The sequence below is a fragment of the Astyanax mexicanus genome, chromosome 25, assembly GCF_023375975.1.
Source record: "Astyanax mexicanus isolate ESR-SI-001 chromosome 25, AstMex3_surface, whole genome shotgun sequence".
NCBI lineage: Eukaryota > Metazoa > Chordata > Actinopteri > Characiformes > Acestrorhamphidae > Astyanax > Astyanax mexicanus.
In genome coordinates, this window is record NC_064432.1 from 16,173,542 (window position 1) to 16,189,573 (window position 16,032).

At 37.0% G+C, this 16,032-nt stretch overlaps 1 protein-coding gene across 2 annotated transcripts; it reads right to left on the reverse strand.

The window, feature by feature from the left end:
* Positions 1–1,193: 1,193 nt before the first annotated feature.
* Positions 1,194–15,141, reverse strand: cfap36 (cilia and flagella associated protein 36). 2 transcript variants are annotated; one of them, XM_022681879.2, is made up of 11 exons: positions 14,771–15,141; positions 13,246–13,310; positions 12,943–13,044; positions 7,220–7,334; positions 6,424–6,511; positions 4,567–4,729; positions 4,295–4,400; positions 3,962–4,119; positions 3,654–3,809; positions 2,186–2,266; positions 1,194–1,428 (listed from the first exon to the last, which is right to left on the reverse strand). In XM_022681879.2, exons 1-11 carry the CDS (start codon positions 14,871–14,873, stop codon positions 1,345–1,347), a joined length of 1,221 nt encoding a protein of 406 aa, XP_022537600.2. In that variant the 5' UTR covers positions 14,874–15,141; the 3' UTR covers positions 1,194–1,344. The 2 variants fall into 2 exon arrangements, with proteins under 2 accessions (XP_022537600.2, XP_022537601.2); XM_022681880.2 differs by lacking the exon at positions 2,186–2,266 and having other exon boundaries at positions 14,771–15,137.
* Between the last annotated feature and the right edge of the window lie 891 nt (positions 15,142–16,032).

Here is a 16,032-nt window from a genome sequence, read left to right on the forward strand (position 1 = left end):
ACAACTAAAAATAAGGGTGTTCTTAAACTTCAATTTATATTGAACATATAAATACAAACACAAATTTAAACAATCAACCCAACTATCTTTCTTTTTACTATTTTTACTTTATGATATATGTAATCTCTTAGTTTTTTATGTGTTGTAAATGTGTTTTATTTTACTGTAAACCTTTATAACATTATTATAAAATTAATTTAAAAATTTGAAAACAATTATGCCTGCAATTATCAATTTATATGGTGTTCACACACACAAACTGAATTTGTTGCACTTACATATTAATATCAATAAGGTCATTTTAATTTTGCTAAACAACTAGCTGTCAATTACTAATATGCCTTGGTATTGGTATTGGATAATATGGGGCACTTACTCCTCACTTATATCTGCCCTCTCATGTTTTAAATTATTAAGAATACATAATTGTCATAATTGTCAACAGTGTCTGTTGAATAATGACACTGATAAGTGTGTTCTCTATTACAAAACATTGCTTGTTTTTAGTACATAATAATATAATAAAATAATAAAAAAAAAATTAAAAATTAAAAGTAGTGAATAATGAATTTCTTTAAAAAATAAACTCAAAATTCTAAGGCTAACTTTAAATCATCAGGTAAATATGTATATTTAGAGGAGATTTTATATAGTCAGGGTACTCTCTGCCCACTTCTTACAATTTAATCAAGTCAAGTCAAGAGATTTTTTATCAATGACTAACAAGCAGTTTCTTGCAAGCCCCAATAAAAACACAAGATGGTGCTATTGCTACTCTTTTTTCATAGGTGGGTATAGGCCTCACAGTGAACCAACATTGATTTAACAGTATAACTTATCATATATCATATCACATTTCCCATATCACATCTTCTGCAATTACTGTTATAATTGTTTTATCACATCAGTGTATGCTGCCCCTCTATTGTATAGTTTGACTGTACCACTGTAACCACTACAGTCATACAGTCAAAATATATTTTACTCAGTGATACATACTACATTAATCATATTAAGAAGGATCTCTCACTAAAACCAATGTAAAACCGCAGCCTTCACTAACATTAAATGTATAACATCTGAATATTTAAGACTCATGTAACATACATAGTGTATTAAACACTCGTGGATTTAAATGAATGAGTGTAGGTTACCAAAATAGACACAACACAATACGCAATGTACACCAGACATTATACAAAATTGCATTTATTAAAGAAGATATATCATAATGTGATTAACTGCTCAGTGCAGTCTATCCATCTGTGGATATAATTCAGTCCAGCACTGCTACTGTACAACTCTCTCCAATCCAGAGGATAAAGGTGGGAATGCTTCAGAACTTTACTTCTTGATGACCTCTTCTTTTAGCTTCTCTGCCAAGTGTTTTCTCTTCTGCAGCTTCTTCTTCTCCTCCACAGAGATTTCCTTAAAATTGAACAAAAGATCAGGTTTAAAAATGCAGCTGCAACAAAAGAATGAATAAAACAGAGGTGCTCAGTCTCAGCTGGGGCTTATCACTTTGGGTGGGTTACTATTCTCACTGCATATATATATATATATATATCATAATCAAGTGTGTTAATACAGAGCCCCTGAAGGGACATTTTTCAGGTAAAAGTGATACAGAGTTTTTTTAGTGTAAAGAAGTGGTGCTCACAAGCTACAATCTGATGATACACTGAGCACTAGATACTACCAGATCGGTATAAGATGCTCACCTAAAATAATTCAGTGCTTACCACATAGTGTAAGGTGCTCACCTAATAGAATTGAGTGCTTACCACACAGTATCAGGTGCTCACCTGATAACCTGATCGAGTACTCATCACAGAGTGTCTGGAGTTCACCACATAGTACCACATAGTATCAAGTGCTCACCACCTAGAATCTGGTGCTCACCACTTTTTTACCCAAAAAAAACCGCATCACTTTTAACTGAAAAAAAAAATACATACTTTACATTCAGTAGTATTACAACAGAGAAAACACAAAATGCGCTTTAGATGGAATTTCCCACCGCCGAAACTGAAAACCAAAAACAACTAACACACTAACAAGGCATCAGGTGTGCTAATGCAGAGGGTTTTCCATCGGAGGTTTGGAAACAGGGTGAGAAAGAAAGCACTAACGGTGAAGAACTGCTATACTACAGTAACACGGACACTTTTGCTTCACAGGTCACCTTCTGAGCCACAGGGCTGACGCTCTGAGGCTGTGAGGCGTTCACACCAGCACTGCCCCCGTGCCTTTTCAGCACACTCTCCTTCCATTTGCAGTTGAGGAGATAAGACGACAAAAGCTCTGATTAGTTCAGGTGAAGAACGTACACAAATAATTCTGCATCACTTTTATTTTATATTTCAGTCAGAGAATAAACCACAGTGTAAATACAATATTGAATTACTGTACAGTCCTTTCAGGGTTTTGTTTGCAGCTGTTTAATACTACAGATTTCTGTAAAGCTACTTTTCGACACCATCAGTTGTATAAAACACCCATCAGATGAAGGCTTATTTTTCTCTAAATGATCAGTATCATTCAGTATTAGTATCAATTTACTTACTCAACTATCTCTTTACAAACTGTTTGTTTAGCAGTTGAAATATAGGAGCTGTACAGGGCTAGAGTAGTAATGTTAGCTGACTGGTTTGTTTACCAAAGACTGGCTGTCTTTCTCAGTGTAAATTGTAAGTCACAAATTAATTGGCTTTCTGTGTTCACGATATTTCAAAATGATGTGAGGTGCATTGTGGTGAGCTAAGGAATTAAGCATTGCTCAGAGTTTTTAAGTGCTTTCTTGTAAGTGTTTGGTTGTGGCGTGGCCGGTGAAGCTGTGAAATGCTTTATGTTACACTGAAACCTTCAAACTTCAAACCTAGCCAACATAACATTAACCTTTCTGTCGTCTGTCCTCTTGGACTAAAAAAAAAGCGCTGTTAATGTAAATCACCTCTCAAGAAACACTGTATAGAATTTCCACATTTAAATCATTGTGGTGCTCCACTGATCTCTTATAGGGAGAACAGTTTCACTACTGTATGATAGTTATTCCAGGATCAGCATGCTACTAATCCATGGAAAATCCTGAAATATTACTCTACCACCTCAATCCACATAGTGGAGGTGGCTTAAAGTGTGAATTACACTTTCTGACTATAGTGGGCATCCGGGAGCAATTCTTCTTATCAGATAATGCTACTTTTAATCTTGAGGCACACCAAGTGAACCACAGGCTGTCAGACAGCTTCAGGTCACTGATGAGCGTAGGTTGCTAACTGGCACCTTTAATCTGTGCAGTGTGTCCCAAACTCTTGGCTGTAGTTGGCACTTGGCAGCTACGTTTTAGCTGATTAAGCATGTGGAATCTGCATTGCTGGTCGGCCACAATAGTTCGAATTAGGAGTAGAGAAGTGAAGAAGAGCAACCAAATAAACAGCAAAGTATATTAAGGACACTCTCAGTTTTCACCAAATTGAGAAAGATTTATTTTTATTTTCACACACTAAGTTTAGATAAAAAGCTTTTAAAGGATGTAAAAAGCTGAGCTGGTGGGAACAGACCATAAATGAACCTTAGCTGGTGATAGTTCCACTCGTCAGGTAGGTGTGAAAGTTGTGTTCACAAGCTGCCTTTACAAAGAGGCTAGTTACCTGTGAGGGGGGTGTTGGGACAGGTGCTGCTGGCGCCTCCTCTGCAGAGACAGGTTTGGCTTTCTGCTCTTTCTTCAAGGCCTGCAGTTTGTCCCTCTGCTGTCTCAGGTATTCTGCTCTCTGCTGTAGCTGCTCCTGCTGGGCCACCGTTAACTCCTAAACACACAAATAGAAACAAACAAAGCAGAGAGGGGGCGACATCGGAGATCACAGAGTGATGGCATTTCTCAGATGCTAGATAAGCGAAGCCGTGATAGGACAGCAGACAGTCAGAACCAGTTGGTACAGGCCTGCCCTCCTTTACTCACTTTGAAAGGTTTGGAAATGCCAGCTTCCTTCCGTGCCTCGTCCAGCCAGCTCTCTGCTGCCTGGATGGAAGTCTTCTCCTTGGGTACAGGCTGTGAGGTACTGCCTTTGACTGGTGCTCGGACGGCTGGCAGGGTTTTGGTCTCCACAGTGCTTTTGTCTGTGTAAAAAAAAAAAGAGAAAGAAAATAAACTAATTGACAATTAATAATATAAAAATTATTATATATAATTTATTATATAATTTAATAGCTGTTCATATTGGATCCGTCAATAATACATTCACCTAAATAAAGCAAGATTAAGTAGCAAATGAAGAGAGTAATTATGTGTTACCTGATGGTTTGATAGTTATTTTGCCTGAAGTTCTCTCAGTGCTTCCAGAGACCGCAGACTTCAAATCTCCTGCCTTCCCTTCTTTCTTTGAAGCACTACCGTTCATCTGTGGAGATCAACTTGCTTTAATAGTTTTGTAATATTATAGAGATGCAATGACAAAAGTGCTTCGGGCAGCTAGATCTTATGTTGTGTTGACAGTCAGTAGTCATGTCAATTCCCCCATCCTAAAGCCCCTCTTTGCACACCAAGTTGACCTGTTAGCAACATACTTTGCTGACGCCGTTGACTGTCTGGGTTGGACTGTGGGCAAGGGCTGGAGGTTCAATGCCGTTTCTCACTGGCCTCTCATTGAAGCTTGTGGAGGTAGAGCCCACCTCCTCCTCAAACTGCTCTCTGCGAGCCATCTCCATCTCATACTCCTCCTTTGACCGCCTGCAATTAGAAAAACATGAACACAACTCTAAAACCTTTCATTGTAGGAGGATTACATTCCAAGCAGTTCTGAATGGGATTGAGAATCACCACTCTAAGAGTGAAGCAGAGTTAACAGCAGAGTGTTACATAACCCTTCATATTTTTAGACCTGCAGGTATAAAGAGATCAGGTCAGTAAGTTTACATCTTCTGCAGCCAAGACTAACTCTGCACAGTGGGGGGTTCATCAAATGGTAATTACTTAACACATTTAAAGGAGATAAAAGTAGCTACTGATACATATCAATAAGACATTAGTGAGTGTTTGAGGAAGCTTTAAGGAGTCTCTCGTTCTGCTCCATCTGATCTCTGACACTTCCTGTGATCCCTTAATGGAATTGACTACTATTATCTTCTTAATTAATCTACACAGAAACTTCTGGGGCACTAAACCAGGACAATATTTTAAAACAAACGAGGGAAGACTAGGAAGGCATCCGGGTTGGCTGATGATGCAAAGAAATCAACTCATCCCAGCAAAGAGTTGCATTAAAATGCTCAGTTTTCACAGCTTCCAGCATTGGAACAGTAAAGAAAAAGAAGAATGCTTGAGATATAATTTGATTTGCTTTAAGCAAAGAAATACTGAAATAAAACACACAGGGTGTTCAGTATTATCCACAGATAGGCCAGACTGGGTGCAGGTTTTCACTGTAAACAACCAGCAGCACACCAGATTCCACTTGTTTAATCAGTTGTTCAGTCTTCAAACAAGTCATGATATGTGCTTCTGCTTGCCTGGAATGCAGAGCTCCAGCTACACTGGCTCTTTGGGGACTGAAATTCACAACAAAAACCTTCAGTCAGTAGTGGGCAGGCCACTTGATTCAATGTAGTGAAGACAGAAGAAGAAGAAGCAGACTGGAAGAACATAATTAAAACAGAGCTATAAATATTAACACAGCCGTCTTTTAGCGGGAATCCAACCGACCAATATTAGTGAAACCCTAAGGAGCTTAACTATCCATAGACACACAGGTCTTACAGACCTGGCTTAGTGTGAATGGCACCAATCTCATTAGGTGAGTTACTGCAGGCTTCAGAAGTGGAGAACTGCTGCTTGCAATGCAGTTTACCTTGGAGGTGCTACATAGTGTGGTCCATGAGAAACAATCACGGTCTGATTCAAAAGCATTGTCAACGGATAGCTGAATCTTTTAGAATAAAAAAATGGGCAGAGGATCTCCAGTTTGTTAACAAATGCATGAAAATTTGTTAATTTATTTATTATTTTAAAAACAAACTGTCTTCAAGATGACATATTTTCCAGGGACACCCATGCATTGTCCAACAAGACAATCCAAAACCACATGTTGCACATATTACAAAGGCATGGCTGTGGAAGAAGAGGGAATCCTGTTCTCTCCTGTTTAATCCCTAATAGAGAATGTATTGGGAATTTTTAAATGGAAAATGTGATGACAGCCCCATGCTGTAGCACACCTTTAAGATGTGTTTACAGGAAGAATGGGACACAATAACACATGAAACTCTTTATTGCTTTACATCGTCCTTAGTGCTAAAACATTGTTTAAGTGTTGTGATGGAATGGATGTACATGAACTAATGAAATTAAGTTTATCAGGTGCAACAATCTAATCAATATCAATTAGCTCTAGCGGTTAACAATGAAAAGTGGCCCAGAAAACATACTTGAGAACCTCCTGCAGAATCTGCATCTCCTGCTGCTCCAGCTCACTCATTACATCCGAACCGTCAGTCAGACATTCAGGTAATGCACCTAGCAGTGACACACATAAACACGTCATTATCTCCTTTAGCATAAACTATATGTCATACAAAACAGCATAAAAAACGTGATACACTGCACTGAGTTTACACAAGTAACAAAACATTGGGACATTTGCTCATTCATTGTTTCTTCTGAATTTAAGCATATTACAATAGCAAAAGTGTTCCCTGATTCTGGACAGTTAGAGTAACTGTCTCTACTCTCCAGGTAATAGTTTTCTACTATAATTATTAGGAGCACTGCTGGAAGGTTTTGAATTCAGGGCTCAGCAACAAAAGCCTGAGTGAGATCAGGATGTTGGATGATCACCCCACCTCATCCCCACCTGCTCAATACAGCCCAATCCCAAAAATATTAAATGAAGCACCATCATTTTAGAGAACATAGTTCCAATGCTCCACAGCTCAGTGTCTGGGGGCTTTATACTACTCTTGTCCATTCAGATCTATGGTATTAAGGCGCTACTGGAGCCAATAGGTTCATGTCCATCTGCTTGAGAGAGTCATATTATTTCACATAATTTCATACAGGCAGGCAGCAATGGGTGCAACGGGCTTAAAGTAGCGGAATGATCTTATAAGAAAGGGTGTCTGCAAATATTTGGCATATAGTGTGCATGACAATAGTTTGTATAACTCAACAAAAACAGAATTGCACAAACAACACAGCTTTTCTAGTGCACAGATGCTTGGGTACCATTTCTCTCCTTTATGACCCGCAAGGCCTGAAGCTGGAGCTCCACGTTTTTCTGAACCATCAGAGAGCGGAACATCTGAAAGTCGTCTGTGGCCAGCACTGGCTGGAACAGGGTCTAAGACAAGAAGTAAAAAAAGGAAGAGATGCATACGCATATTAAATGCACATTCACTTAAGAGGCACTGACAATAAGCAGGGCTGGGGCAACGTGTTGGCATCGAATTACAGTTTCAATTACAGAAATATGTCGATTTACATAACTTGCACTGACATGTTGCAAAGATGCAAACAGGAGTCAAGCCGCACACTAAAACATAAGTTAATGTGTTACAAATAATGTACCACCATTAGAACTGTGCTTATTAATGTATTAGTGTGTGGTATGGGAAACAGGGATGGATTTTTTTTCCATTATTATGAGGAAACTATTTTAATCAAACACACATACACAAACGTACAACTCTGCACAATAATTGGCAAATTAGTTGTTAATTTAATCAACTAAATAAACTTAGGTGCTACCCTATCTACTACTTGGTCACTAACACATTTTTTAAATGTCACTATATCACACACATCTGACCAATTAAATGAGCTTATAATAGCAGTCAAGGCTGTCTAGCGACACACAAAACAATCCTACAATCTACCAATCTAGCCATCACAGTAAGAGAGTGCAGATCTACACTATAGCTAAACAGTAACGTACAACCCCAAATCACAAAAGGTTGAGACAGTATGAAAAAAATTCATTGCAGACAGAATTAACCCAATATTTTTCATGCTTTGTCTGGTCAACTGCACAGCTAAATAATGATGTGATTTTAAACAGGTGATATCGGCAGGTGTTTTAAATCACGATTTGAAAGGCTGAGACTTTAAGATGCCAACATCCAGTTTCTAAAAATATGTGAGAAATGTATTTTAAGTGTTCCTCAAAGAAAGAAGGAGTGTGTAAAGGGTAAAGAAGCAAGCCTAAACTGAACACCCATTATCTCCGATCCCACAAATAGCACTGCAACTGTGTGCTCCAAAACAAAGACAAAAAGATCATTCAGACTGTTATCAGTACCAATTTCAAAAGCGAGGGATTGCATGGTATAGGAGGGTGTCGGGACTAAGTCTATGAATCAGGAAGCATCTCATGATACGACGTGATCACAGTATCCTCTCTACGCTAATGATATCCTGATACTGTGATTCTGTGATACTTAAAATATCACAAGGCAACTATCTATGACACGTCACTGCACTTGTTTTACTGAAGCAGTATGAGCAAATACCCAGAATACCAGGTAGTAACTGTAGTATGTCAAATTGGGGTGCGGGTCTTAAAGGAGTGTACATTTCAGTAAAATATTGATATTTGACACCCTGTATTGATACAATACAATGGAATTATACGATTTATCACAATAGCAATATATTATCCCATCCCTAGTCAGTAAACTTTAGTAATGGCAGCATTATTGCAGATTTTGCAGAGCAACATATTATGCCTTTTTGCATTGTTCTATGTACATTTTCCACACTGTCCCAACCTTTTCCAACTGATTTGGAGTTTTACGCTCATACATCACAAATAATAGCTCTGTGAAAACCACACACATAAATCCTCACACATTTGCATTAGTTGTTCAGCAATCTCAGAACAACTTAATCAAAAGCAACTTTATGCCTACTTTAGTCTATTTTAGGTAAGGGGGGGGTGGGGTACTGAACTATTGCGTTAATGTCAACCATCTGTCAAACACTTGTTAGTCAAGAGCACGCATGTACCTAAAGGCTAAAAGAGGTGGGGGAGAAAGGAGCAGTTGTAATTGGCTTCTTTTTGTTATTGTGATTGTTGTCTAAAACCCAGCACCTTCAAATGACAGCAAATCTTAAAAGGGCCTAGGCAAAGTCTATCAACGAAAATACTGGAAAACCTGCTCTTTCATTGTTCATAGTTCATCCTGCTTTTGTTTGAGTAAGCATCTCTATGGTCCAGAGAAGGCTTTCTAGTAGATTATGGTGCACTGTTGTGAGGAATTAATTGCATTCAGTGAAAAAAGTTTCAGTTTATACCCCTCTAGACCATGCCTGGCATTAGGCATGGTGCCAATATCTGCTCCAGAAGGTCATATTCTATTTCCAATACCTCTTTACAAGGGCGAGATGAGCTGTTTATGTGCATATCAACATTTCTGTCAACAATGGGTGCAACTCAATGTAGCTGAATACATTCATTAGAATGTCCATAAATATCTGGACATAAAGTGTACAAATATAACAAAGGTCTTTCAAATGATTCTTTGATTAACATCCGTGAACATGCACTCTTGTTTTCTTAAAGAACCTTGTTTCTAATAGAGATGTGAGTGTGAACTGAGGGTAAAGTGAAGTTCTTCAGACTCACACACTCCTGTCACAGTTTTACTTTATATTACATGATTCTTCATGGAGTCAATTTTTTTTCTTTTAAGCCAACAGTCACAAAACCATATGAAGCACCTTTGTTTTTATGAGCGATTAATTACTGCAAGTTATGGAGACAAATCAGAAAGTCTGAGCTATTTTTGACCCTGTTTTCTTTACAGATCACTTCAAGTATCTAGGATCTGGATTGCATCTGCATTTATTTATAATTTCAGCTGTTCACATAAAAAGCCAGGTGTGAACACCCCAAAGCTGCACTGTGATCAGCTTATGATTATATTACATACACCACATTAGGATGTGGTCAGACACGGATCTTATCTGCATTTAATAATATTGTAAACAGATTACATTTTATACGAACATATACAGCTGGCAAGTGAAAATAAGCCTATTACTAGTTCAGGTAAAACAAAATTATAATTATTAATGTGGATCTTAGCATCTCTATCCTGCTCTGTAGATCTTATCTGGTCACGTTTGGGACGCATTTTAATGACAAGTGTAAACAGAATCTGGTCAAGTTGTATCCGGATACTTTCCAGATACCAATCACATGTTAATACCAGATATAAACAGGCCCTCCAATATGCATCTGACAACCAAAGCTCTAATAATAATAGCCACGTAACAAGCACACTTACATATTCCAAATATCAGATTTAGTTCTGACTAACTGGAGACAGAATTGACAAACAAGTGAATGCTTGTGGCTAAAATCCTCATAAGACTCACAAAAAGAGACCAGAAGTGAACAGGGTCAATATGACCAGGTGTTATTACTCTTGATAAAGATCATAAAGATTTTGGAGTTTTTATACTTTTCTGAGGGGAGATGAGTCACAGTGAGATCATGATCTGAGATCTGAGCTGAGTTACCTGTGAATCACTGTTTTGATAAAAAAGAAAAAAAAAACATTGGTTTCCCAGGAGTTAAATTTCAGGACCATTTCTATGAAAAATAAATACGATTAATCAATGAGAAGTTCCTAAGTTCCTAAAAAACTGAACTTCTCATTGACAGAATTGGGTCTTTTTGGTGACTGTGGGTACACCACTGTAACTCATACTGACCTACAGAAACATCAGAAGGTGTGAAAAACAATCTTACGGCCCATTCTACAGAGCTTCAAAGTGGCATGGTGAGAGCAGAAAGGTGTGAGCTAAGGAGCCAAATGCTCCTTCAAAACTGAAGGGGATAAAACACCCCTAAAAACGAAAGCGGAATTCATTTATTCACACTGCCATGATAACTTCTTCACCTCTTGTCTTGTCTGTGAATTGGTCTGTTCTCCTTGTAATAGGGTCAGACGTACTGCCTTTGCTTTTCTCTCTCCAGGTACGAAGCCCAGATTCTCAGTCTTGGCTGGTAACTTAATCACACATGGAGGCTTTTTCTAGCTGGGGTAAATCTCAGAGGGCATAGCTGGGACCGTGTCACTGTCCTGAAAGCAACAGCTCCCCAAAGCCGCTTCCTCTGCCTCGGTAACCCAATTCAGGGCTACCCCTACTAATCTCCTCATAGATCGGGTTTACCTGAGTCAGTGACTGACACTTTAAGTCTTGCGCTGCTGAAACGAAGGTAGAACAAAGTATGCGTATACAGGTCTGGACATTTTATTCACTATCAGTATATTTCATATAGAATTTTTTTACACATTTCTGATATTTTATCATGCATCATTTATGTCATCTATCACTGACAGAGGTTTAATTCAGGGTGCACTAAATGTATTGACAGATGTCATTTTTCTGATGTTTGTTGGTATAAATATCTGTTATTGGTGTTATTGACAGCTGTTATATTGTTCATATCAATATCAAAATTATATCGTATTGACAGAAAACAAAAGTGATACAATTTTTTGGCCATATCGTCTAGCACTATGTATATACTGTCCATCTTTTATTGTATTTAAATGGCAAAATAGTTTCTGAGGTTTGGTTGGACTATTGCATGAGCTCGAGTGCCTGCATGACATTTGTTATGGCGATAAATGCATTGCAGTTTGTTAGAACATAGTCTGGTTTTTGGCACCCTTGGTGTAAATTAGCAGAAGGAATAAATGTGTTGATTGAACTCTAGAGTGTTGACTTGAATGTTCCCTTGAGTGCACATTATTAACACTTCACTTCACCCATCAGACCCAGTTATTTCTTGCTTTACAGTGTTCTGCATCACTGGTGCAGGCAGATACTATCTTCTAGGTACTGTGCATACATCTTTTAAAATGATTTTAAAAATGATCATCTAAAATGACAAATTGTTTACTAATTTTCTCCTCAGCTTAGCTTATAGCAAATAACCCACCCACTCACTGGGATTCCTCCCATCAGGCATCCATCAGGAGTGTAGTCACACCCTGCGCTGATATGTTAGAAGTCAGCCACTGCCTCTGTTCCAACTGCCACCAGTAAAATTGTAAAAAAACAAGATAATTTGGATTTTTAACCAAATCATTTGCTTGATTATGAGATGCATCTCTAAATGTACACACAAACATTATGACTGATGTAAAAAGATTGGTGTAGAGTTCAGTTCTCATGTAATATGCGGTGTTTATTGCATTATTACAGGTTAAACAATGGTTCTTTCACTATATTTCATGCTTTGTTTAAGAGGAAATTTGACTGCATTATCAAAAACATTACTGTTTGGTATAAATTATTCATTTTTTTCACTGAAATTGCTATTTTGCTATTTTTTGCCATGTAATATTTATAAAATATGAGTCATAATTTGGTGCAACCAAATGGCTTGATTTTGCAAATCAGTCAAATAGCGCCATCTTTTATTGTTGCTTATTTTGGTTTTGTGGTTGTAAAGTATTGATCCATTATGCTGATTGTTATTATAAAAATATTGTTTGCTTTGTTAACCTTTAATTCACAGATATCTGTGCCATATAGATAATACAGTATATTTGAATTTAGTGTATTATGGCTTATTATTTTTTCTGTTGTTGTTTTTTGAGCTTGTTGGCTACTCTTTGAAATGTATGCGGTAGTGTAATCAGAGTTTTATGGTAGTGATGTTTCAGTAACACGCAAAAAATAAATTAAAAAACTTGCTTACTTGGTCGCAGAGTTGTTGTCTGCAGATGTCATTAATTAACCTTTCATTATCAAGGTTTTTTTAAAGTCAGAGTTCTGTCACTACCATTGCTAAGTTTTTTATTAAGGTATCTCCTTTACCTTATCACCTACCTAACTATTTATAATGACTGTGTTTATATCCACTTAATCATGCAGACCTTTTGAAAAATCAATTAAATCCACATTTACTACACATTTATTTTGCTCACCTGCAAAGTTTTTGACTTGGCAAAGGGAGATGAGCATGCCTCCAAAAACTGCTGCTCACTAATGCCCACTTCTTGCATATAGCTTTCTAACAGCTTCTCTACCTGGAATAAAATTAAACAAAAATTGCACGTCAATCAAATTGCATGTTTCAACTGCTTACAACTGGATGAGGTACACATTAATAGAAGTCCTTATAGAGCATTTCTATTAGTCCAATCATCATTGAATATTAGTGTAGTGTTAAAGATCATTGCAAGCTTCTGTGTGACAGAAACAATACATTCAGCACTGAATGTACTCACCAGTTGCTTGTATTGCTGATGGATTTCTGTGTAGGATAATTTATTTTCTTCGTCGTCATCAAACACTGACAGAAAACAAGACACATACAAACGTTATAATGCTGCAAAAGTCATTAACACAAAGCTCACAGCAAACACTAAGCAGCCAGACACAATCTCATCAACATTATCTAATGATTATCTGTTCCTGTATCCTTAGAGAGCTGTAGTCCAGCTACAATACCTGAAATGAGATTATGACATACAGCAATTTTTTTCTTGTAATAAAACCCTTATTAATAGCATTGGACAAACGTTTTTTGTGGTTTACTATATTATCTAATATAGGCAAATATGTGTATAAATTGTGTGAAAATAATAATCTTGTTTCACAATTTTCTTTATTTTATCTTAAATAAGTAGCAAACTAACAAATGAAGACAACCAGAAAGTTACATTTTGATGTCATAATACCTTTATTTAAATGTATTTATGCCAAATGGAAATAGTGTTAATATTTACAGTAGAACTTTCTAACTAGCTATGTGAGTTAGATCACATCATTTCCTTTTTTTACAGCCTTTTCCTATTTTGCCAAATACAAATAGCAAAACAACAAGTAAATATAAGGAAAGCTGTGCAAATGATGTTTGCATTTACAGTATAAAATAATGTAACTATCTAGCTATGTGAGTTATAAGATATATAAATTCACAGCTTTTAAAAATGATCAAAAATAGCAACACAACAAGATAGTACAAGGCAACAAATTAAGACAGAAAGCAATGTTTTGATGTGCTTCTTATGTCATTTTACCTTTGTTTAAGTATAATTACACAAAATCTTTACTGCAAATTTAAGATATATACTGTGTAAATTACACAGCTAAATAATCACAAAAAAAGTATTAGATTCTTATTGAATATATCTAATGCAGCTATGCATTTATGTAACATACATTCCCTTTAGCCCTTTAATCATATTTAAATAAATAGTAAAACATTGTATTTGTATCACTAAATTCTTTATACACACGTTTAGGCTGAAGAAAACTCCTAATTATCAAACTCTTAAGACTGAGGTTTGGTTTATTCCCATAAACTCACAAATAACACCAAAAACAAACATTTACTGGTACTGGTAAAATTTTATGTATATCTTAAGTGCTGTTTATTATTATTTTATTATTATTATTAAAAAAAAAAAGTTTAATAATCCATTTATATGTTTTTATCCATTAGCCCTACATCCTAATATTTAACATGTGGAAATTATGTGTGCAGCATGTATTTGTCTTTCTACTTAAATAATAAAAGAGATAGAGCAACAAATCACGACAGCAGGAAAGTAATATCTGCATATTATTATTAACATTGTTATTATCCCTTTATTTCAGTGTATTTACACATAGTGCAGTGTGAGCTGTGGTTGTGCAGTATTGGCCTCAGAGTGGAGACTGCAGAGCTGGGTTAACTGAGCTGGGTAATTATATCTTTCTCCAGGCGGAGGGTTTATTATTAAACTAGTGCAGATTCCAGTGATTTACCTGAGCACTTGTTTTCCATGAAGTCAGTGACTGGGATCACCCACTCCGGACTGCCGAGGTAGCCCGCGATGCTCTCCACCACCCACTCGCTGTCCTCGGCCATCACGGCCCCGGAGCCCCGCGGCTTCCTCCGCCCGCGGCCCCGCGCCCAGCGGCTCTAGCGGCGGCTCACCGCAGCGCTGCACAGGCGGACTGGAGCAGAAAGAGCGGCGCGGCCTGGAGCAGGGGCAGCTCAGACATCTGCTCAGCGGAGATCCGAGCGCAGAGACCCGCGGAGGCGCCGGACGAGGCCGAGCTGAACCAGCGCTGATAAACAGAGAGATCCAGGAACACACAGAGATCCAGAGAGTCGGTTCACGAACCGAGCGCAGCAAAGCGGCTAACGCAGATTAACCCGAAACCATAGCAACGCGTTACGTCAGCAGCAGCAGCGCTACCGCGTGGCGCACCGACGTCACAACAACAACAACAAATAATAATAATAATAATAATAATAATAATAATAATAATAATAATAATAATAATAATAATAATAATAATAATAATAATAGTAATAATGTTGGGGCTCTAAATCTACACTCACAGTGCTTTTAGGAAAAATGTGCTCTCCACAAATAATAATAATAATAATAATAATAATAATAATAATAATAATAATAATAATAATAATAATAAAGTTGGGGCTGTGAATCTATACTCACAGTGCTTTTAGGAAAAATGTGCTCCTACAAAAAAATACCTTTATATTATTACTAATAATACAGTGCTAAATTATCAGGAAATGGATGTTGATTCAAATTTTTCGTTTCGTAGCTATAATAGTCTGTGCTCCTTATTAGACTGGTCCTCTTAGAATATTCAAAAAGTGACTAACAATTTTTTTCTTTGGCTATTTACTACATTCATAAGACTTCAAACTATTCAGAAACCATTTTTTATATTAAGTTAAACTAATATTAATAATTGCTCAACTTGCACTAAGTGCCTTCACTCCCTTGAAAATGAAATAGAATAAAGGTTGTGATGTCAGTGATATTAAATGTTATTTTCTTAAAGAGGTGGGACTATCCCTAATGGACAGGGTGAACAAGAAACTTCTGGTCATATTTAAGTAGCTTGATATTTTTACACAAATAGCTCAATGAATAATTAAAAAAGAATAAAAAATAGCACCATTAGCATTAGCTTGCATTCCTGAATTTATGAACAGTTAAAATGCAGGTGGTAAAACTGAAAATCGGTTGGAGGTTTTAAAGACTGGA